Genomic DNA, 23,937 nt, shown 5'->3' on the forward strand with positions numbered 1-23,937 from the left:
CTATTTTCAGAAAGTAACATCTTAAGAGATATTTCAGAGAAATATTTGCACATCTTTATATAATTCTGCATGTTTGCATAGGCAAAACACAGCACAATTTGCATCATTTCATAAGATACATGGGGGGCTGGTTCACATCTCCATGTGTTGATTTTCCTCTACCCTTGATGATTGGCAGCTGATTGTTTGAACCCACTCCATTGGAAAAAATGCTTTGAATCCTAAGGTAATTTAAGGAAGTCCCCCTGCAGCCACCTGCAACTGCTTCCGCAAAAAAGCCTTACTGGAGGGTTGAGGGGTGTGAAATCGGTTGTGGGGTTGATAGTTGAAGTGGGCATCACACACAATTCATCAGCTCCATCCAGTTTTAGACAGCTACCTCCTCCACCAGCAGCCCCATTTCACTTTGTTCAGAATCCCTTGACCATCCTATAAGGCTTCTTGCTGCATGTGGTGGAGGGCACAGGTACCTGCAGTGGAGAGGAGACAATGGTAAGCTTTCTGTAAATTTCATTAAGTTAACACCAGGGCTGTGGAGTCGGAGTCAGAGTCGTGGAGTCAGAGTCGGAAGCAATTTTGGGTGGAGTCGGAAGCAATTTTGGGTGGAGTCGGAGTCGGTAGAAATGTACTGACTCCGACTTCAAAATAAAATCAATATTTTAATATTAATATTAATTTATTAATATCAATATTTTAATATTAACATTAATATTAATTTATTAATATTAATGCATTAATATACACTTGCCATTTATGAAGAAGTCAGAGTCGGAGTCAGACAGTAGAAAAATTAATATACGTTTGCCATTTATGAAGGAGTCGGAGTCGGACACTAGAAAAATAGAGGAGTCGGAGTCGAAGGTTTGACATACCAACTCCACAGCCCTGGTTAACATACGGTACAGTCTAAGCCAATGTATTTGAGGTGATAATGGAAGTTTATTTCTGGCATTAGATTTGCATCATTTGGAGTTGTAGCCATTAAATGGTCAACATGTCTGGTTCCAGAGTATTTTATTTTATATAACTAAACACAAAATGCTATTGTTATTAATCCGTTGAACCTCATCTCTTTGCCTAAAATGTTAATTCCTTTTAGACAACATGATTGTTTAGCAAAGTTAATCTTTCACAATATTACTGCAATATTTCTGTTTCCATCATATGCCAAGAGCTTTATAAGAATGGGTTCCTACTTTGGATGTACATACTTTGGCTTATTAAGCTAAGATATAAATGAGCCTTGTGCCCTGCACTTTGTTCTCATGTTGCTCCTTCACTCCATCTTTCTTACTGCACTGAACTGAACACTTAATTGGGTAAATTAAGTATAGCTTTTTGTTGCATCAGAACTGGTTAACTACAGCTACCAGTTTTGGATCAAAACAGGATCTGAAATCACGTTTTGAAATTGGTTTCAGAGCCTAGTTTGTTCTAAACCTGGTAACTAATTAGGACATCACTGTTGGATCAGAACAAAAGCTCACTTAGTCCACAATCCTTATTTCACAGTGGCCATCTATATGCCTCTGGGGAAGCCCTCAAGCAGGCCCTGCATGCAAGAGCACTCTTCTTCTTGTAATTTCCAGCAACTGGTATTTTCCAGCAACTGATGTAATTTCAGAAACTTTGATGTACAAAGTACTTGTGGATGTACAAAAATATTCTGAATATTTACGTTGCCTGCAACAGAGAAGAGACTGCCAAAACGGTATCTTTTTAATTTCCCTTCTGAAGGTATCCTTCACGCATTGAGAAGATAGACTATGAAGAGGGGAAGATGCTTGTCCACTTTGAACGCTGGAGTCATCGTTATGATGAATGGATTTATTGGGACAGTAATCGATTGCGACCCCTTGAGCGGCCATCGCTAAGGAAAGAGGGTCTAAAAGATAATGATGAATTTGTTGTAAGTATTCATCCCCCCCCCCCAATGAATGTCTTCATAGGGAAGTTTTGGGACATCATCATCCACCCGAGAGTTCTCAAAGAACTCAAATGTGAAATTGCTGATCTGCTAACTAAAATATGTAACTTGTCCCTTGGGTCCTCCTCTGTGCCTGAGGACTGGAAAGTGGCAAATGTAACGCCAATCTTCAAAAAGGGATCCAGAGGGGATCCCGGAAATTACAGGCCAGTTAGCTTAACTTCTGTCCCTGGAAAACTGGTAGAAAGTATTATTAAAGCTAGATTAACTAAGCACATAGAAGAACAAGCCTTGCTGAAGCAGAGCCAGCATGGCTTCTGCAAGGGAAAGTCCTGTCTCAGTAACCTATTAGAATTCTTTGAGAGTGTCAACAAGCATATAGATAGAGGTGATCCAGTGGACATAGCGTACTTAGACTTTCAAAAAGCGTTTGACAAGGTACCTCACCAAAGGCTTCTGAGGAAGCTTAGCAGTCATGGAATAAGAGGAGAGGTCCTCTTGTGGATAAGGAATTGGTTAAGAAGCAGAAAGCAGAGAGTAGGAATAAATGGACAGTTCTCCCAATGGAGGGCTGTAGAAAGTGGAGTCCCTCAAGGATCGGTATTGGGACCTGTACTTTTCAACTTGTTCATTAATGACCTAGAATTAGGAGTGAGCAGTGAAGTGGCCAAGTTTGCTGATGACACTAAATTGTTCAGGGTTGTTAAAACAAAAAGGGATTGCGAAGAGCTCCAAAAAGACCTCTCCAAACTGAGTGAATGGGCAGAAAAATGGCAAATGCAATTCAATATAAACAAGTGTAAAATTATGCATCTTGGAGCAAAACATCTTAATTTCACATATACGCTCATGGGGTCTGAATTGGCGGTGACCGACCAGGAGAGAGACCTCGGGGTTGTAGTGGACAGCACGATGAAAATGTCGACCCAGTGTGCGGCAGCTGTGAAAAAGTCAAATTCCATGCTAGCGATAATTAGGAAAGGTATTGAAAATAAAACAGCCGATATCATAATGCCGTTGTATAAATTTATGGTGCGGCCGCATTTGGAATACTGTGTACAGTTCTGGTCGCCTCATCTCAAAAAGGATATTATAGAGTTGGAAAAGGTTCAGAAGAGGGCAACCAGAATGATCAAGGGGATTGAGCGACTCCCTTATGAGGAAAGGTTGCAGCATTTGGGGCTTTTTAGTTTAGAGAAAAGGCGGGTCAGAGGAGACATGATAGAAGTGTATAAAATTATGCATGGCGTTGAGAAAGTGGATAGAGAAAAGTTCTTCTCCCTCTCATAATACTAGAACTCGTGGACATTCAAAGAAGCTGAATGTTGGAAGATTCAGGACAGACAAAAGGAAGTACTTCTTGACTCAGTGCATCATTAAACTATGGAATTTGCTCCCACAAGATGCAGTAATGGCCACCAGCTTGGATGGCTTTAAAAGAAGATTAGACAAATTCATGGAGGACAGGGCTATCAATGGCTACTAGCTGTGATGGCTGTGCTCTGCCACCCTCGTCAGAGGCAGCATGCTTCTGAAAACCAGTTGCCGGAAGCCTGAGGAGGGGAGAGTGTTCTTGCACTCGGGTCCTGCTTGCGGGCTTCCCCCAGGCACCTGGTTGGCCACTGTGAGAACAGGATGCTGGACTAGATGGGCCACTGGCCTGATCCAGCAGGCTCTTCTTATGTTCTTATGTTATGTTCTTATGTTCTTATCAAACCCACTTGCATGGAAGCCACAGAGAAATAAGTAGATCTTGCTTCCATATAGTGTGTTTAGGTACTGACAGTCGTTCATATGCTGGCATTAAATGGATTCCATTCATGTTAACCCACTATTTTCTTAAACCTCCTTTTAAAACAGGATTTTAAACCTGGAGAAGAAGTTCTAGCTCGTTGGACAGACTGTCGATATTATCCTGCAAAGATTGAAGCAATTAACAAAGAAGGTATTTATAACTCAGGACTTATTGTGCTGGACTGGACCAAAGGTTCATCTAGTCATAAACAGCCAGTCAGATTCTTTGGAGAAGCTACTAGCCATGATGGCTATGCTCTGCCTCCAAGGTCAGAGGCAGTATGCTTCTGAATATCAGTTGCTGGAAACTGCAGGAGGTGCTCTTGTGCTCAGGTGCTGCTTACAGGTTTCCTTCTGGTGACTGGATGGCCACTATGAGAACAGGATGCTGGGCTAGATGGGCCACTGGTCTCATCCAGCAGGCGCTTCTTCTATTTCACAAACCATGAGTTATCCCTCAGATGATCATACAAACTATGTCTTCTATCTCCAAAGTATTCTGGCTGAACTTGTCTCATATGTTTGTAGTTTGGTTAATGTCTGGTGTGGGGTGGTAAATGCACGATTAAGGAAAATTGCTGTGTTCACACAATGGCTATCCATGGTTAAAACAAACCAAGGTTCAGATTGTGGTTTGTTGGCAGTAAACCAACCATAATTAAGCTGTGGGACAGGCTTCATACATTACATGAAGCCATAGTTTAATAAGCCATGGTTTAGCAGTGTATGCTAACCAAGCCACTGTCTGCAGGTGACAAAGTAACAAGTCTGCTTCCTGAAAACTGGAGAACGTGGGTAGCACAGCGCCTAAAAGACTGAGCTGTGAAGCAGGAAGTTCTTGGCTCAAATTTTACATTTGCTATGAGATCAATAGGGCCCCTTAGGCAAATCAGTTGCTTAGCCTTCATCTGAAATATGTGGACAGTCCTGATGTTCAAAGCCCTTTGAATGCTTAAAAAGGATCATAAATACGCTGAAAGGTTTGGGGCATGTAAGCGGTGTGCAGGAGCACTCATGCAACATAACGTCTTTATTTATTTTCCATGTGTGAACTGCTTCCCATAAAATACCGATTTCACAATGAAAACATTAGCAATAGAAACAATTACACAATTTGATATATTAGAACAATTAGAACAATAAAAAGAAATTAAAAACACATATATAAAACAGTTTCAAATCCAATACAGAGACAGGATAAAACATTTAAAAGGCTTGTTGAAAAATCAAGGAACTGAGAAGGCAATAGAGATTATGCTTCTCTGATATGTACCAGGCATATTTTAAATATGTGAATTAGGAGGTAGTGCTTTGTCAGTTTTGTTAATTCTTCTCTGGTTGCCAGTTCATTTCTGGGCCCAGTTCAGTTCCACCACCCTCAGAAGCTCAGGAGTGGTAGCCCAGGGGAGGGCATTCTCTGTGGCAGCCCCTATGCTGTGGAACTCCCTCCCTGCAGGGCTGTGTCTGGCACCTTCACTGTACAGTTATCATCTAATGCTGAAGACACACCTTTTTACCCTTGCCTTTGACAGTTGAGATGTACATTTTTAGGACCCATCCTATTTTTTGTGATTGTAGTTTTAAAACTGTTTTTACTGTATTTAAATTGTTGTGACCTGCCTTTGGACCTTAGGGTGAGTGGTGGGTAATAAATCAAGATGATGATGATGATGATATTTGATCTTTATAAAAAAGTGGGTCTTTACTTTTCATTTTTGCTTTAATCTTATGAGATTTCCAGCAGGATATGACGACAGAGTCATCCTGTATTTCTTGTATTGGAGTGTAGCTAGGAGAATATTGACCTGTGTAGCATTGTGTCACGTGTCTGAAGTGATGGTGTGCAAGTATATCGTTTAATTTTTACTTTCTTTTCTCTGCGTCATTTTTGTTCTAGGAACCTTTACTGTACAGTTCTATGATGGAGTGATTCGGTGTCTTAAAAGAATGCATATCAAATCTATGCCTGAAGATGCCAAAGGGCAGGTAAGTGAACATCTATGTTAGATTATTATTACTTATTATTTATATGCTGCTTAATTGCAAATGGCTTCTGAGTGGTTTGAACGTGTAAAACCAATTACAGAAAATATGTCACATCCCTTCTTAACTCATGATTAATCTACCCAGGGTAATTAGAATCTTCAGGTTCTATGTTTACAATGACTTATTTTCCATCCACAGATGAAAAGTGGCGAAACAGTCCCTTTCATTTCCGTCTTACCAACCATTCTTGCATTAACCACTCTGTAGTTAAAGTCTGTAAGGTGGTCATCAGGCGATCTTTCAATATAGCATTTTGATAAAGAGGGTTCTTTTCTTGCCTGCCATTGTATGCCTTAAAAAAGTTTCCTAGTTTGATGTGGAAGTCAGTGTTTCCTGCCAGACAATTTTTGGCAATTTCTTCTCCTTGCTTATGCATTTTCAGCTGGCAGCTGGTTCTCACACACAGCTACCACATGGGTGCAAAATCTTCTTGCCATTGTTCTGCCTAAAATTCTTTCCTTTGAAGAGTGAAGGAAGTAGCATAGGTCTTTGGGCCTGATACCTTTGCCTAGTCTGGAGACTGCCAGGAAATACTAATCCTAAAGAGGATCAGATCTTGTTGCTTGGTTTAGAGGTGTGTATGGTGAGTGCTTGAGCTTCTGTTGTTGTTTGTTGGTGGTCTGCACACAGAGCATCTACACCATACATCCCTCCTCAGCTGTCCTTGGAATTTCTTCTGCCTGTCATGCTAGATTTAAACACTAGAGCATGTGCTAGTTGTAGTGACTAAAATTCTGCCTGCCTATATAGAACTGTACTTTGCCAAGCACTCCCAGAAGGTGGAGACAAGTATGCAAAACTAAAACAAGGCCTAGATGAATTGGCAGAGCACATGTTTTGCAGGTGCAGGTGAACAGCCCTATTTCTCTCCCTGTTGTGCCCTGTAAAAACATCATGAATATCCAGGTGAGGAAAGAGCTGCTGCCAGTCAGAGTAAATAAAACTGGACTAGATGGATCAATGATCTCACTTAGCATGACGCAACTTCTTATATTTATATCTAGGTTTTAATACTTATTATACAGTGCAGTAATGATGAACTGTCATGTATTCATGTCGCAGTGCCAGATTGTGTAGAATCTTTTCCTAGGAAAGTGGAAATTTTGCTTGTTAAATTATGAAGGCTGTAATAGATACGCAACACATGAGAAGACATTCATGCCACTTATTTTCCAATCAATCTTCCTCAGAAAGAGTAAAGGGAAAGATGCACCATTTGCCTGTTTACTTCTACAATGGAGAACTTTGGGGTTTTTAATTTTTTTTATTTAGTACTCTATTTTTCACAATGACATTTAAAAATGGAATAAAGTAAGAGTTATTTTGTTTCTGAAGCACATCTCCTTTGAAATTTCACATTGTCCGAAATGAACCATTATTTGATGCAAGCCATGTCAGCTGCAAAGCTTTCCAATGAAATGTGTGTGTGACAAGCAGAGTTAAATGTCCCTTTCTGCAGAGTTCATTTTTTCAGTATAACTAATTTTGTTCTCTGACACAACTAACTGAACGGTGACTATACAACCGTATTGCAATCCTAAAGTGGACAAAGAAGGCGGTCTTTCAGATACAGTGCTTTTTAGTGCATTCTTTAATGCACTAGAGGTTTGTACCTGCCACCTGTGTTTTCCCTTCTTATTTCCACTCTTGAACATTAGAATACAGGATTGTCAAATAGCTGCCAGCACTTTGGTTTCAGTAGGATTAGCTTGACTTTAAAATCTAGTATAGAATGAGTCAAAATGATGTGCAATCTCCCCCAAGACATTTTGTTAATCTTATCAAGCCTTTGTCAGTTTCCCATAACGTTCTTCAGAACCACTTACAAATTATTTGAATTACCCTTTAAGCTAAATATCATGGCAATTTAGGGATGTACAGAATGCCTCTGTAAAACATTAATGCTTATCAAAATTGTTTTGGATTTCCTTGAAATTCCTCGTCTGTTTAGTCTGAGGAGAAACCTTCAAATTTCATTTTAGGTGAAATTTTACTAGCAGCTGTACTGTATCTCTGTATTGGAAATAGTTTTAGATGCTACCATCCACCAGACGCGCATACAGACACTGTCTCTCTCTCTCTCTGTCTCTCTCTTTCTTTCTCTCTCTCACGCACACACACACACGGACACGCATACCCAGCAGATGGGCACCATCTTAGATTCCCCACAATGGAGCTCATTGACATTGGGCACTCAGTTTTGGGGAATATAAACTGGTGCTTGCCCACCATAGATTGAAGCCGACTTAGCTTCCATCTCAAAATGCCACCACTGCTTTGCAACTAAGTTCATCCAAATTGGGGAAGTGAACAGTGGTAGAGGCAGCACCACTAAGCTGGGGGGGGGAGGGGGAAGTCAGTGTTGAGGAGACCCATCATGAGGACTCACAGAAACCTGGTACTGGAGATATTCCATAGTTTGAAATCCTCTCTTGAAGATCATGTGATGTCAAATAAGAGATCTTTGTGCTTCTTATATCTGTATAATATAAAAGTAAAGTTAGATGTATTCCTCACTTGTGGGTAGTGAAGCAACGTCTTGAAATTTGGAAGCTGAACCAGAGTGGTAGAACTGCATTGGCCACAGGCTGGAGTGAGAGCAAAAGTCTGGGTTTTTTCACTGCTGATACAGAAGGTTTTTTTTCCTCCTGATGATGTTTATGTAATCTAGGAAAATAGCCACCTCTTAGTTTAAAAAACAATCCCTAGAAATTGGCAGTCGGAAGATGTGGTCGAAACAAGGCTTTTTATTCTTGTGAATGGGCCCCATCTTAGATGCGGGTGTGGTCTTCACAGTGGTGGAGAATGTCTGCCTGTAAAAATGTTGTTTATGCATTATGTGATATCATGAAGATGTAGGAAATTTTAAAAGCGAATTAAGCCTATCGTGTAAAAAAAATGTAGACTACAGATTATAGCAAAACCCTTATAAGCAGGACGTTTAAATTATTGGGATATGATGCATCAGAGCAAAACCTTTATATAAAAATCAGCAGGAGAAGGTGGAAGGAAAAATCCTTTCATATTATTTGTAAAGGAGTATTTCAGGAATAAAAATGCAGGGTTTTTTTTTATTTCTGCAACTTGTGACTAAACCTATTTTTTTCTTTCCTCTCTTAACAAGCATTTTACCTTGAATTAATGGGAGGCATGAGATCTTGTGTGACTTCTCAAAAACTCAGCTTGCAACTTCATTCCATTTAGTTGCAATTTGAAAATGAAATGTCAAATGTGCCACCACTAGATACATTTGTATCCAACAATATGTATGTAACAGTATGTGGTGTAGTGGTGGTACAGAAGTGTTTCTTGGAACTTATGTGAGTGCATGATCCTTTAAAATTGCATGTGTATTCATTAATATATTCATTTTTAAATTCCTTAGCTGTTCTCTCTTATTTGAGTCTCAGATTTTTTTTCATTTGAAAGAGAGCAACTACATGAGTGATATGTACGTAAATATACAAATCACAATTTAACATAATTAAGAATGCATTATTTGTTACACTTTCTCTCCATATTTCACTTAATGTAGACGATGTAACACTTTGTATTAACTTAATTTTTCAGAAGAAATACTTCCAAGTGAATAGTTTCCTAGTATTGGGATACTATTGATTTTTTAATCTTGGTTGACCACAAACCATCGCTCCAGGGTGGGGTGCAGCAAAATGTATTGGCTGCATAGACTTTGCAGGTTAGGCTGTTTTTTAGAAAATAATGTAACTGTTGAGTTTGGAGGTAAATATATCTGAAATAGGGATGTGGTATTATAAAATATGTGTGCATGGGGTCTGCTGGTGGAGAGGCATTTACCATAACTTGTCTTTCTGTTTCCATGTTTGTGTTTTATCTTCGATATAATTAGGCGCGTGAGTGGCGGCAGATAGCACCGGAGCTGAGATTAGTGACGGATAACGAGCCACATGAAGTGAGTTTTGAGGGATTTGAAGGTGAGGGAGGGCTCTTGGCACACAGGAAACGGAAGCTGAGAAGAAACCATGAAAACCCAGTTGTGCCAGAACCAACAGAAGAGGTGACAGTAGGTGGAAAATGAGAGCTGTGAGAGAGGTGGGGCAGAACTGTGTAGATCCTCAGAAGGTGAGAGCAAGCAGTCCAGTGTTGCTTTGGGAGATGGATAATGTTTCCAGTGAGAATCAAAGCTTTTGTTGTAGTGGGCAAACATTTGAAAGGTGAAAGGGAAGTACTGGAGGAGCCGACGACACTGGTGGAGTTAGGTGGTGGTGAAAAGCTGATCTTGTTTTGCCTTCTCACTTGTAAAGCTGAAAGAGTATGAAATGTGGCTCTAGCAAAAGCTTAGGTCACCACTTGCCAAAGCTAAACAGGTTTGGGTTTGGTCTGTGCCTGGAGGGATGACCTGGGACCCGTATGTACGCTAATTTGTGTTCCATAGTGGAAGAAAGGTGGGATATAATTGTAAGAAAAAGAAATAAAATACAGAATTATCCAACACAAAGGAATTCTGTACAGCTGCTGAGGTTTGGGGATAGTTTTCACTGTCGCTGTGTTCTGTTTATGTAGTTTTTTGTACTTTGACTCATGATGACAGTTTTCAAACATGCTATAGACTTTGTACTCCTTTGTAAATAATCAAATAAAATATGTAGCTCTTAGGTAGCTGTTTGGGTCACTGGAGAAGTCTGAGATGGCAATGGTTCAGACTGTAAAAAATCAGAATACATAATGTTAACGAGAGCTCAGTGGTCATCAAATGTGAATTAACTTGAAAAACTTTTGGAGGAAGTTTGTTGGAGATAGACTTGCAGTTGTAAAAACAAGAAACATAATGCTGTCCTGCAAATACGAATAAAGTAGTTAGAGTAACAGTTACCGGCGTGGTAGATGGTCAAATTCAGTTGGTCAGATCATCCAAGCTTTGCAAATATTTATGTCAGGAAGCTTGCAAGTTTGCACATGCTCAACAGATAGTTGCTCCCCAAAAGGTATCTCCTTACTTTGTGTGACTAGTCTTCTGTTCCAACACAGCACACTTACTCATTGCAATATTCAAGAGAAGTGTTATGAATTCATTCTGTGCTTTGGCCACTCTGCATATTAAGATATCTCACTTGTACCCAACAAATTAATTTATGTACGGCAAACACATGTTTGTAGGTGCATATATTGGAAACATACAGGTGGTTGAGGATTGACTGGCTCCTTGAGGCTTTTAGAAGCAGATGGGAGAACTGTGCTGCATAATGCAGCTCTTGAGAGCTTTTAAAATTTACATTGTTAGGGCATCTGAATTTTCATAGGTGAAGACATTTCATTTTGAAGCATGGATTCTATATGATAGACAGGTGGAAAAAGCATATACAGGAGGAGTATGACTCAGTAGGTAGAATTCTAGATTCATAATGAGTATTATGGAAGATCTGACCTTTAATCCTAACCAGGGATAGGGAATGGAAAAATTTATACAGGCTTTCCCGCTGTTACGTTTTCCTGCAGAAAATCCTCCATTATTGTTTCATAAGATCAGGGAATAGGGATTCAGCCTGTGCTGGATGGGGTTACACTCCCCATGAAGACACAGGTTCGCAGTTTGGGTCTGCTCCTGGACTCTGCTCTGAACTTGGAGGCCCAGGTCTTGGCCGTGGCCAGGAGTGCCTTTGCCCATTTAAGACTAGTGCGCCAGCTGCGCCCGTTCCTGGAAATGCCTGGTTTTACTATGGTGATGCATGCCTTAGTTACATCCCATTTAGACTACTGTAACGCGCTCTACGTGGGTCTGCCTTTGAAGACTGTTCGGAAACTTAAACTAGTACAAAGAGCTGCAGCCAGAGTATTAACAGGGGCTGGTTACAGGGAACATACAACTCCCTTGTTACAACAGCTCCACTGGCTGCCAGTTTGTTTCCGGTCACAATTCAAAGTGCTGGTTTTGACCTATAAAGCCCTATACGGCCCAGGTCCAGGCTATCTGTGAGACCGTATCTCCCTATACGAGCCTGCCCGGGCCCTGAGATCTTCAGGAGAGGCCCTTCTCTCAGTCCCAACACCCTCGCAAGTGCGATTGGTGGGGACGCGAGATAGGGCCTTCTCGGTGGCTGCTCCTAGGTTCTGGAACTCCCTTCCTAGGGAGGCACGAATGGCCCCCTCCTTGCCGTCCTTCCGTCGGCAAGTAAAGACTTTTTTATTCCAACAGGCTTTTGGGATAGAAGGTGTTTAGGATTGGGCTTTACAAGGCTTGTTTTATTGTTTTATATTATCTGTATTATTTTAGATTTTTAAGTGCCTTTTACGGTTTTAAGGTTGTACATAGTTTAATTGTATTTTAATTGTATGTTTTTCTATGTTTTTAACTACATGTAGTTTTATTTGTAAGCCGCCCTGAGTTCCAGTTTGGAAAAAGGGCGGGGTAAAAATAAAGTTTCAATTCAATTCAATTCAAAGATTATGTTGGAGTATTTCTTCACACAGTGTATAGTTGAACTATGGAATTCACTCCCACAAGTTGTAGTGAGGGCAACCAACTTGGATGGCTTTAAAGGAGAATTAAGACAAATTCATGGAGGATAAGGCTTTCAGTGGCTACTAGACATGATGGCCATGTTTTACCTCCACTGAATACTAATTGCTCATAACTGCAAGTGGGGAGAGTGCTCAGGTCCTGCCTGTGGGCTTCCTCTAGGCAGATGGTTGGCCAAATTTGAGAACAGGATGCTGGACTAGAAGGGCCTTTGGTCTGATCAAGCAGGGCTCTTGTCACCTTCGTTTAGTCGTGGTAATGAATGGGTTGGGTCTAAACTAAGTTAGCCGAATGTAAGTCACACTGAAATCAGTGGGAGAAGTTAGTCATGAATTGACAAGTTCCATTGATTTCAGTAGTAGCTAAGTATAAGTAACTTAGTGTAGATCCAGACCAGTGGATACACTACTAGTAAAATTAGACAGTTCCAATAATATAATTACTTTTTTCCACGTGGTTGTCATTAGGAAGAACGCATACATATATAATTGCACAGGGTATGCTAAAATTAGTGTAAACACAAATTTCAGGGCCTTTGGTTTTTTAACTTAAAATTTAAACAATAAGGAAGTGTATGTATTGGATTTTTATGTCTTAAAAATATTTGCAAGTATTGCAATAGAAATAATTTCCAATTTCTTAGATGCCTAAAGAGATAAAGTGCAATATGACAAATGTGCTTCTCTGCATGTATAAGGGAGCTGGAATTTGGTGTAGAACCTGCTTTGGTGTCAAATCCCAGGTTTGAAAAGACACTATGAAAAGAAGGTGGGAGACAGTTCCAGTCAGGTAGCATCTTGCTATTCGTATGCAGCTTTAGCAAACAAATGCAGAGTACTCTGGACTGATTTGGCATGATCCTACAGGAAACATGTGGTGACTTCAAACAGTGTGGTAACTTATATCTGAAGGTTAATTAAAATGATTTCTCATATGCAGGGTCACGATGAATCCTTATTGAGGCTGTCCATGCTCTTATCAGCCACCAAGTCTGAAGATAGCACAATCTCTTTCCTGTTTAAGTTTCCTGCTATAGTTCCTTAATCATGTCTCATTTTCTTGGCCTGATATTTAGATGTGCCTGAATTTTAAAAAAGATGACGGAGAAGGAATATAGGCCAACAATGCCCCCCACCCCCTGAGAGTTTACCAGATTTTGAACAAAATGGTGGAAGTTCTCTGAGTGCATGTAGCTTCCAAGTAAGAGTCTAGGACAGCCTTTCCCAACTAGTGGGCCACCAGATGTTGTTGGACCAGAATTCCCATCTTTCCTGACCATTGGCAATGCTGGCTGAGGCTGATGGGAATTGTGGTCCAACAGCATCTGGTGGCCCACTAGTTGGGAAAGGCTGGTCTAGGAGCAGGACTTTAATACAGGTCTTAAAATCTGTAGTACTAAGTAACACATGCAGTCTACGTGCTTGGAATGTGTCCCACTGTTTAGAATTATAATTGGGATATAAATATGTGAAATAAAATAAGTGGGAGGGGTCAAGCAGGAAAGATGTTGCTAACCCTTTATTTGCCTCTCTAGTCGCTTGTTTTCAGTCTTTCTTTCCACTGCCAACCCATTCCTCTCTAGTAATTCCAGTGTCATGCTCCCCGTTTTGAAAACCGTGCCTCAGGATAACTGGGTTGCAAAACATGTTTTTAAATCAAACAGAAATAAAAGAACACTAATAAAAGAGGGCCCATGCTAAGAGGCAGAATGCCACTCAACAGCAACAGGGGAGTGCTGTTACCGTCATGTCCTGCTTGCGAGACGTGTCTGGCCACTATAGGAAAAGGATGATAAATGAGATGGACTGTCAAGTCTGATCCAGTGTGGCTGCTCTTGTGCAGAGATATTTCATTAATAAATAGACTTCGGGGGCATAAATATAGGTAAGGATTGTGGTCTCTGAAATATCACTCAGATGGTACTAGAATACATATGCTGCCATTATGAAAAATAGCTGTCCTGTGACAATCCCACCTTTAGTTTGGGGAATAAATGCTGCGAAAGGCTTGGAATCAGTGGCTGTGTTCATACATTATTCTAAGCCATGGTGTTCTCTCAGATGAGTAAACAAATCACAGCTTGTTTCTCCAGAGCTTGGACAAGTAACTTGGCAAGTGTCTGGGGTAGGCTGGCCAAACAGACTGGTTAAACGAGGCTGTAAAGACTGAGCATAATGCCAAACCATAGTTAAAGCAAGCCATGATTTGTAAGTCAGCAACAGACCATGGCTTCACATTCTGTTTGTTGCCAGAAAACCATGGTTAGTCTGCTAGGGCTAGATTTAGATGTTTCACCAAACTATGGCTTAATTTTAGACGCAAAGCAGGCTAGTGTTTGCTTTTCTCTGCATTTGATGTTTTCTTTGCAAAGTTGATCTTGTGAATGTGGTGGTTGTAAGATGAAGATCTTTCTTGGTGTGGTGTTAGAAAGATGCATGCGGACAAGTTGTCTGAGATTGAACTCCATGTGAAATAATCTTACAGTCCCATCCTTAAGACTTGCCTGCCTTCATTTTAAGAGGGGGTAGTAAGTGTGTAGATTACATCTTTATTAGTAGTAGTAGTAGTAGTAACATTTATTGCCTGCCCTTCACCCAGAGATGGGTGGGTTACCACAATCTTAAAATACAGTATTAAAAACAAGTAAACAACCAATACATGTACATCCATGCAGGCCTCTGCATACTATACTGACCCAGCTCTTGGTTTGAAGTCCCATCCATTGTACAGTAGGGCCCCGCTTACTGGCGCTTTGCTTACCGGCGTTCTGCTAATGCGGTGGCTTTCATTCCCTGTTTTAAAGCCGATTTTTGCGCTTTCGCAGCATTTTCGCAGCATTTTCGCGCGATGTGCCCCATTATACTCAATGGGGTTCCGCTTTACGGCGATGTCCGCTTTACGGCGGGGGTCTGGAACAGAACCTGCCGTATAAGCAGGGCCCGCCTGTACTGAAATGGTGGGGCCAGGAAAAGGAAGAGACTCACCTGGCAGCAGAGCAGGTGTTTTCCATGCAGAACAGTGATGTGGAGTGGAACATTTTCTCAAATGAAAAATAGATTTCTAAAGCGTTGTTCTTCCACAGAAAACTGTTTCATAAGTTCATTAGTAATAATAAATGAATGACAATTGCAAATATAGTATTAGGCAAACTTGGCAGTTTCAATGCTATTGGCTTTGTTTACAAATATAAAAAAGGTGGGGTAGCAAATTTATTTATTTGTTTGTTTATTTGTTTGTTTGTTTCATTTGTATACCACCCCATAGCCGAAGCTCTCTGGGCAGTTTACAACAATTAAAAACATTAAAAACAAATATACAAATTTAAAAACACATTTTTTAAAAAGCAATTTAAAAACACATGCTAAAATGCCTGGGAGAAGAGGAAAGTCTTGACCTGGCGCCGAAAAGATAACAGTGTGGTACCAGGTGCACCTCATCAGGAAGATCAATAATAATAAATATATGATTGCATACAAGATTGTAGAAAATGATAACATAACAATACTATCTATTACTAACTTGAAACAAATACAAGTGCTACAGAGACTTACACAGCAATCCAACTCAGGGGAAGCTGATGGAAGGGATGCTGGAGGAGGAGGAGGAGCTGGCGGGAAGCTCCACGGCATCCATTTGCCATTCAGGAGCTGCTGGGCCAGCTAAATGTTAGCTTAGCCAGGAGCTGTGTGCACGAATGGAAAAGAAAAAGCCGGCACTCATGAACACCCATACCGACGAATAAGCGCTCCCCACAGACTTCCATTGCAATTATTTTCTTAGACCGACCTTTTTCTCGGGGTCCCAGAGACCCTGTAGAGCTGCTGCCAGTCAGAGTAGGCACTGCTGGGCTTGATGAACAAATAGTCTGACCTGGTATCAGACATCTTCCTGTGTTGTGGTTCATACCGTGCCTCATTTATGGATACTTATTATTATTGTTGGCATCTCCAAGTGCCAAAGAGAGACACTGCTAAAATAAACTGGTCTTTTCAGCTTTGAGAGCTGTTGCCACAAAACCTCCCTTCTTTTGCTTCTCTCTCCTGTGCGTACACATGCCCGCTCATAAGATTTCTGGATTGCATGCTATGTATTTATGTAGCTTTCTATACATTTCACAATATGCATTTAGTATCCACTCTTAAGTATCAATTTGAATGAAAAACGGAAACGGTTCAAAAAAACAAATCCATAAGATAGGTTTAACATGTAAAACAGTCCCCTTTCCCAAGACCTTTTTTTAACTGTTTTGTTCACAGTTGGATTTTATTTTAGTCTAGTTGATCTTCTTGTTCTTTCCCCCCCCCCTCCTTTGTTCCGAAGGACTGGATAGCCTTGGTCAAAGCTGCAGCAGTGGCAGCAGCTAAAACCAAAGCAGGAGTTAAACCTCGGACCAGTGTGAACAGCAGTAAAGACAAAGAGGAAAGAAAATGGTTTAAAGTACCTTCAAAGAAGGAAGAAACTTCAACCTCGGCAATTGTGCAGGAAGTCCAGAAGAAGGAGGAGCAGCCTACATCCAGTGAGACACTTGGTACAATTATTATTTTTAAATATAATATTTATATATTATATAAATATATATAATATAAATTATATAAATCCCCACCCCTATCCCAAAGTAGAGTATCAGAGGCACGTTAGCATCTGTTGATATAGAACAAAAAGAGAAATTTATCTGAAAGATGTCAAAACAGTGGAGTGTTTTATTCTTGAATGTGCTGGATGGGATTTGGCACAATTGCCTTTATCAGGGGCTTATCTGTAACACACATGTGCGGGCGTACACACACACACACAGTGAGTTGCTAGACTACACTGGGCATATTCAATAATAAAACGCCATTGGTTTGGCATCTTTCAGATACATTTCTCTCTTTCTACATTTTTGCATACTTTATTTCCCTTCAGCATCTGCCTGTGACCTTCAGGGGTTGTTCATATTTGTGAAATAGCCATTTCATATTGCTATGATGATGGTTCTCAACAGAGACAGTGTTTGAAGGGGTCTCAAAAGCTATCATGAAACATGGGCAGGTTCATGTAGGAGAAGGTGACACCTCAGATACTCTTATTTTACTTTTTTCTAAGTGTTGACTGGTTTGTATCTGCTGCCTGTCTGGCAGTGTTGCCTCAAAATGGCAACCAACATTTTGGCATGTGACTCTTTGGAGGGTTTGGTGCAGTCTGTTGGATGATGGATAAAATATGACAGATCCTGGGGGGGGGGATATTGAAAACCGTGTGGAGATGTGGCACCAGCAGAGCTAAGTCTTTGTGATTGCTTAACCATTGCTATCACTCAGTTCCCTCTCACCTACCCTCCTGCTCCTTGTTGGTTGTACAACAGCATTTGGTGGGGTGGCACAGGCAGGGTGGGGTGGCTGACCTGGCTTCCCAACGCTGCTGGTTACCAAGAGGGAGAGGAGTGAGGCGGGGGTTGGCTCCACTGCCATGCCCACACTGTGCTGAGTTCCCAACATGTCACTCCTCACCCTCTTGGTAACTGGCAGTAGAGCTCGGTGTTGAGATTCCTGCGCTGTCCACTGCTGTGGTGTTCCGTGTGTGTGTACAACATTGTGGAGACTGGCTAACCTTGGAACATTATTTCCAAGGCTCTGTTCTTCCTATTTGTATTAAAGGGGATCTCTTATTATTGAGCAGTGTAAAAATCAAAGCTGTCATGTGCTTTTCAACTTTTTTCAAAAATCACTAAAGAGAAATCTTCTGATATGTTGACTTATTATAGTGCATAGAATTAACTCTTACTAAAATATTTGCCTTCAGACAAAGTTTTGCAGTATGTACTCAGTACATTATTTCTTCTCTTATCAACATAGGATTCCCTCTAGTGGACGTCCCAAAGATTGCCTTTGTACAGGCCGAGAATGCATTGGCACACAAGAGGAAAAATAATCTAGGCAACTCATTTCAGGCAAAGAGGGCTCGACTTAACAAGATCACTGGTAAGCTCCCATTTAACACTTGACATTGTGACTGCTTCTACTTTTATTCATTTTGCATGTTCTTACTTCTACTATACAACATTTTGCATTTTGTGTGTGCATGTAACATGTTCCAGGGGGTGCTCTCGGGGGCTAGGGTCCCAGTCCCAGCATGTATAAGCCTCTCACCAAAATATTCACCGGCGAGGCAGGATTGTAGGAGGAGCACAGTCCAAACAAGCCAAGATCAAGCATGGAGAACCAGTCTAGGTCCAAATGAGCTCTGGGAAAAGGTCAGGCAACAGTCCACAGTCAGTGTGGCAGTGAGTTCATCAAGGTATGATAAAAGCTGCAAGGAAAGGAAACTAGAAATCAGGAGCCAGAGCCTTTGTTTCCAGCAACTGGAAGACTCAAGATGGAAACCTTATAAATGCTGGCCTTCCAGGCCACACCCTAATCACAGCTGCTGGTAGTGAAGGAGTTCCAGGGATTCCTTACTTATGGGTAGACCCTTTACTCACAAGTGGATGCATACAATGTCACTCTTTGGCCTGGACCTGAACCTTTTGGTGTCGGCCTTCCTGAGGACTGGGGGATGGCTCCAGCTCCTCCTCTGACAGCTCCAGAGATGGAAATTGCAGTGAAGCAGACCTCATTTAAACTTTAAAAAATTCATAGCAATAAGAGTTGTTCGACAATGAAACAGATACATTTGGGACCTGGTGTGTTCTCCTTTGCTTGAGGTATTTAAATAGGCTGGACAGCCACCTGTCAGGTATGCTGTAATCCCTTCCAACTGTAGGGTTCTATGAAAGTCGTCTGTTTCAGCGTTAGTATTTCAGATGTATCTTCCTAGGAAGTGTTAATGTAATAGAGGTATATTTCTTTGAGCATACTGAAATTAAAACGTTAACAGGTTTCAGTGCCTTCATTTAAAATGAAAAACAGTGAAAGGAAATGTATGCTATTGAGTAGTCATGTCCTAAAAATTTTGTAAATAAAGCTTTGGATGTGTTTGGACATTTAAGTCTCATTAAGTGCACTCTGGTTGTTTTTTTCCCTAATCACGTCCTCAGTTCAAATCTCTTGGCTGTTGGGGGGGGGGGCGAAATTAGAAAGATTAATAATAGCATGCAAAGTATTTCTTTTTTTCTAAATATGCTTTATGCAAACAAGCCAAAAGGAAGGGAAGGGCCACAACAGTGATAGAGCATCGGCTTTACGTGTAGAAGGTCCCAAGTTCAATCCCCAGCATCTCCAGGGAGGGACTGGGAGAGACCCGTCTGAAACTATGGCGAGCTGCTGCCCGTCATTGCAGAAATTACAGACCTAGATGGGCCAACGGTCTGACTCCGTGTAAGGCAGCTTCCTATGTTCCTCAGACCTCTGAGCAATTCACTTTTAAAATGTTTCGATAGCTCCCTGATGGGAGATCCTACATCGCCAGTTACACAGAACATAAAGTAGGATGCTAGTCACTTTGTGCTTCTTCGTGTCTCTCTTGTTTGAGACATCAGAATCTGCCAGTGTGAGAGTATTGTGGAAACAGAAAGGCTCTAGGCTGTCTGAGATCAGAGGGGGGAACCTCTGGCCTGTGGCCTATGCTGGGCCCAACAGGAGTCCTAATTTGCCCTGCAATGTACACCTGTGATATAAGGTGTAGGGCAAGTAAACACTTGGCTGCAAAGGAACAGTTGGGAGCTCTATAGTGCAAGTCAGTCCTTACCCAAATCAGGTCCCGCTATAAGTGCTGATGACCTTTGCCAAGAACTAGATGGGGGAGCGTGTGTTGATTCTGCTGGACTTCCCAGCAGCATTTAGTGCCATCAGCCATGGTATCCTGCCTTGGACACTGGAAGAAATCTTCCTGGAGAGATATTTCCAGAAACTGGCGCTGAAGGACTTCTGTTCAACCCTGTAGTCTTTGACCTGTGAAGTTCTTCATGGTTCTGTTCTTGCACCCAAGCTTTTTAACATCTACATGAAGCCACTGGGAGAAATTGTCCAGGGTTTTGGACTCTCCCTTTCTAATGATCCAAAAGAGTCTGAAGACGTTGTAGACCAGGACTTGGTGGATAAAAGCTAACGGAATGAAACTACATGCAGGCAAGGTGTAGAAATGGGTTCAGTCAGGATGTTCAATCAGTGTTCAAAGAGGTTGCTCACTCTTTGAAAAGTACACAGTTTGGGGTTCTCTTGGATCTAGCCATGAAGACCCTCCGTGGTGCAGAGTGGTAAGCGGCGGTAACGCAGCCAAAGCTCTGCTCACGGCCGGAGTTCGATTCCAACGGAAGGAGGAAGTCGAATCTCCGGTAAAAGGGGTCGAGGTCCACTCAGCCTTCCATCCATCTGTGGTCGGTAAAATGAGTACCCGGCATATGCTGGGGGGTAAAGAAAGGCCAGGGAAGGAACTGGCAATCCCACCCCATATGTACGGTCTGCCTAGTAAACGTCGCAAGATGTCACCCTAAGAGTTGGAAACACCTTTACCTTTACCTTTTGGATCTAGCCTTACACCTGGATTTCCAGGCCTCACCTGTGACCAGGACCACCATTGCCAGCTACATCCCTTTCTTGGACTTCAGATCACCTCTCCTCTGGAGTATTGTAACATAATAATAATAATAATAAATTTTATTTCTGTGTCGCCTATCTGTCCGAATTAACAGACACTCTAGGCGACGTACAACAATATAAAAACATAATATACATATCAAAACAGCAATCAAAAACAGACTAAAACCAACCAATTTAACATCATAAAAACTAATCCACCCCAATCCCATAGGCCTGCCTGAATAGCCAGGTCTTTAAGGCTTGGCAGAAACCTATCAGGGAGGGGATATGCCGAAGGTCAAAAGGAAGGGAATTCCAGAGAGTGGGGGCCACAATCGAGAATGCCCTCTCTCTGGTCCGCACCAGCCTAGCTGTTTTCACCGGTGGGACTGAGAGAAGGTCTTGCGAGGCTGATCTTGTCAGGCGGCATACTTGGTGATTCTGGAGGCGCTCCTTCAGATAAACTGGGCCGAAACCGTATAGGGTTTTAAAGGTCAACACCAACACCTTGAATTGGGCCCGGTAGACAACTGGTAGCCAGTGAAGATCTATTAACACTGGAGTGATATGATCACGGCGACGGCTGTGCTTAATCAAGCGCGCCGCCGCATTCTGTACCAGCTGTAACTTCCGGACTGTTTTCAAGGGTAACCCCACGTAGAGCGCATTACAGTAGTCTAAGCGAGAGGAGACCAGGGCATGTATCACTCGTGGGAGTAGATGAACAGGAAGGTAGGGTCACAGCCTCTGTATCAGATGTAATTGATAACCAAGCTGCCCGGCTCACTGCTGAAATCTGAGCCTCCATGGACAGTTGGGAGTCAAGAATGACCCCGAGGCTGTGGACTTGGTCTTTCAGGGGTAATCGCACCCCATTCAGCATGAAGTCTGTAATTCCCAACCTTCTTTTATCTCGCACGAGCAACACCTCGGTCTTGTCAGGGTTTAGCTTCAGCCTATTCTCACCCATCCATTCACTTATGGTCTCCAGGCACTTGGACATGGTATTCACAGCCAACTCTGGTGAGGACTTAAATGAGAGGTAGAGCTGAGTGTCATTCACATATTGGTGACACTGCAGCCCAAAACTCCTGATGATGGCCCCCAGCGGTTTCACATAGATGTTGAATAGCATGGGGGAGAGGATAGAACCCTGTGGCACTCCACAATTGAGAGGCCAAGGGTCTGAAACCTCATCCCCCAATGCCACATGCTCTGTGCGGCTGCATTTGAAGACTTTTAGTCTTTTTGTTTGTTGCCTTGGGCTACTTCTGGGAGCAAGGGTGGGATATAAATAAATAAATAAGACTGTTGGACAACTTCAGCTGGTGCAGAATGTTGCAGCCAGGCTTTTTATGGGGTTGGGGTATAGGTTTCATGTTGTCTCCTTTTAATGCCCACTTCATTGGCTGCCTGTTTATTTCAGAGTGCAATTCAAAAGCACTAAATAGCTTGGGGCCAGGTTACCTGGAGGGGCCACCTTCCTTATAATCCTGCCTAAGAATTAAGATCTTTCACAGAGGCCCTTCTCCCTGTCCCTTCAGATATTCATAAGGTGACATCATGCAAGAGGACCTTTTTTTTGTAGCAGTCCCTTCTGCCTCTGGAATGCCCGCACCACTGAATCACTCCTTCATTGCTTGCATTTAGGAGGGTGGCTTAAAACTTTTCTTTTTAATCTTGAGCCCTGCTAGATATTTTGACTGTTGTGAGGTTTGTGGTTTGCTTTTGTTTCTGTTTATAAGGACCTTATCAGGAAAATATCCACAACGGTAAAGACCAAAAGACTGACATAACAGAACAGAGAACCAAATGACCAAAAAATGAATTGTTCATATTGTGTTACTGTTTTTAATATATATCTGTTCTTCTTAAGGAGGAAGAGCAGGATAGAAATTATTCCAAATAAATAAATAAAGCTGTTCTTCCCTGGAAACTACTATTGACTAAATGAAGAATGTGGAAAGTTTCTAGTGAGACTTCCAGGCAGGCTTAGCTGAAAAGCATGGCTAATTGCTGTGGACTAATGGCTTATTTTTCTCTGTCAGAAAAGGGGCCAAGATGTTATCTTCCCTGCTGGGTTTTTTTAATTTAGGATGAAAACCACATAACCCCTGTTGTTTTATTACAACTAACTTTGACTTCATGTACATCAAAATATATTTTGGAAGGTAGCATACAAATAAGCTGCTACCTCTGATCTTTTCTTGACTGTACACTTACCATCAAGTTCAAGTCAAATTTTATTTGTATGAGTCAAAGGGGCTCTGGCAAAATATGACAGTGTCAGACTACAAGCTTGCATAAAAGCTACATCTTCTAATATGGACATGACTAATTTATTCAACTGAAACTGACTGTTTCTAATCTAATTATATGGGCAGCAATGAAATAACCATTTTTCATCCCGACTGGATCTCTCTCACTGAATAAAAACCATGTTACATATGACTGACTGTTGTAGTTATAATTAAATGTTACCTGTTACGTCATTATATAAAAGAACAATAAAGTAAGTAAAGTATAAAATACCCAGTGGCATCTCCCCTACAAATCCAAATTTGTTTTGGCAAGTGCTTATACTGCAGCTGCAGTGCCATGGAAACCCAGCTTAACTAGCAGTACAAAGAGAAGACTTTCTTCTATGGCTTACTGTTTTTAAAAAAAGTTGCTTAGGAGAGCTCCTGCAGCCTTAATCAAACCCAGGCCTTGCAAACCCAGGCACGAACGACACGGCCAGAAACACCTTGGAACAGATCACCTCGGACTATGAGGCTCTGGGTAGGAAGGTCAAGCATTTGGGGGCGCAGGTGGTCTTCTCGTCAGTTCTTCCCGTGAAGGATAGAGGACTACAAAGGGAAAGGAAGATACTGCAGGTCAACTGGTTACGCAGATGGTGTCGACGGGAGAGGTTTGGATTCTGGGACCATGGTCTAAGCTTCTTGGAGGGGGAACTGTTGGCAAGAGATGGGCTGCACCTCACGAGGACTGGGAAGAATCTCTTTGGCAGAAGTATGGCAAAACTCATCACGAGGGCTTTAAACTAAAGCCTCTGGGGGATGGAGATGATAGCTTAAAGACCGATCCAAAAACAGCGGGTTGTAAACGCAGCAATTTGAAGGGTACAGGAGACACTGGGAGAGAGAAAGGGATGCACGGCAAAGCTCACGGTATATTAA

General features: G+C 41.7%; 1 protein-coding gene across 6 annotated transcripts in view; it reads left to right on the plus strand.

The window, feature by feature from the left end:
* PHF20L1 (PHD finger protein 20 like 1) overlaps positions 1-23,937 on the plus strand; it is a 96,444-nt gene that overhangs the window by 20,822 nt on the left and 51,685 nt on the right. For 4 of the 6 annotated variants that reach the window (XM_061606923.1, XM_061606937.1, XM_061606911.1 and 1 more), the window contains exons 3-8: positions 1,738-1,909; positions 3,788-3,872; positions 5,619-5,707; positions 9,636-9,698; positions 16,584-16,791; positions 18,098-18,223. In XM_061606923.1, the coding sequence (XP_061462907.1) occupies positions 1,738-1,909; positions 3,788-3,872; positions 5,619-5,707; positions 9,636-9,698; positions 16,584-16,791; positions 18,098-18,223 (743 nt within the window). The remainder of the gene's footprint in view (positions 1-1,737; positions 1,910-3,787; positions 3,873-5,618; positions 5,708-9,635; positions 9,699-16,583; positions 16,792-18,097; positions 18,224-23,937) is intronic. The other 2 variants (XM_061606932.1, XM_061606935.1) reach the window with 2 other exon arrangements.

Source organism: Rhineura floridana, chromosome 1, assembly GCF_030035675.1.
Source record: "Rhineura floridana isolate rRhiFlo1 chromosome 1, rRhiFlo1.hap2, whole genome shotgun sequence".
NCBI lineage: Eukaryota > Metazoa > Chordata > Lepidosauria > Squamata > Rhineuridae > Rhineura > Rhineura floridana.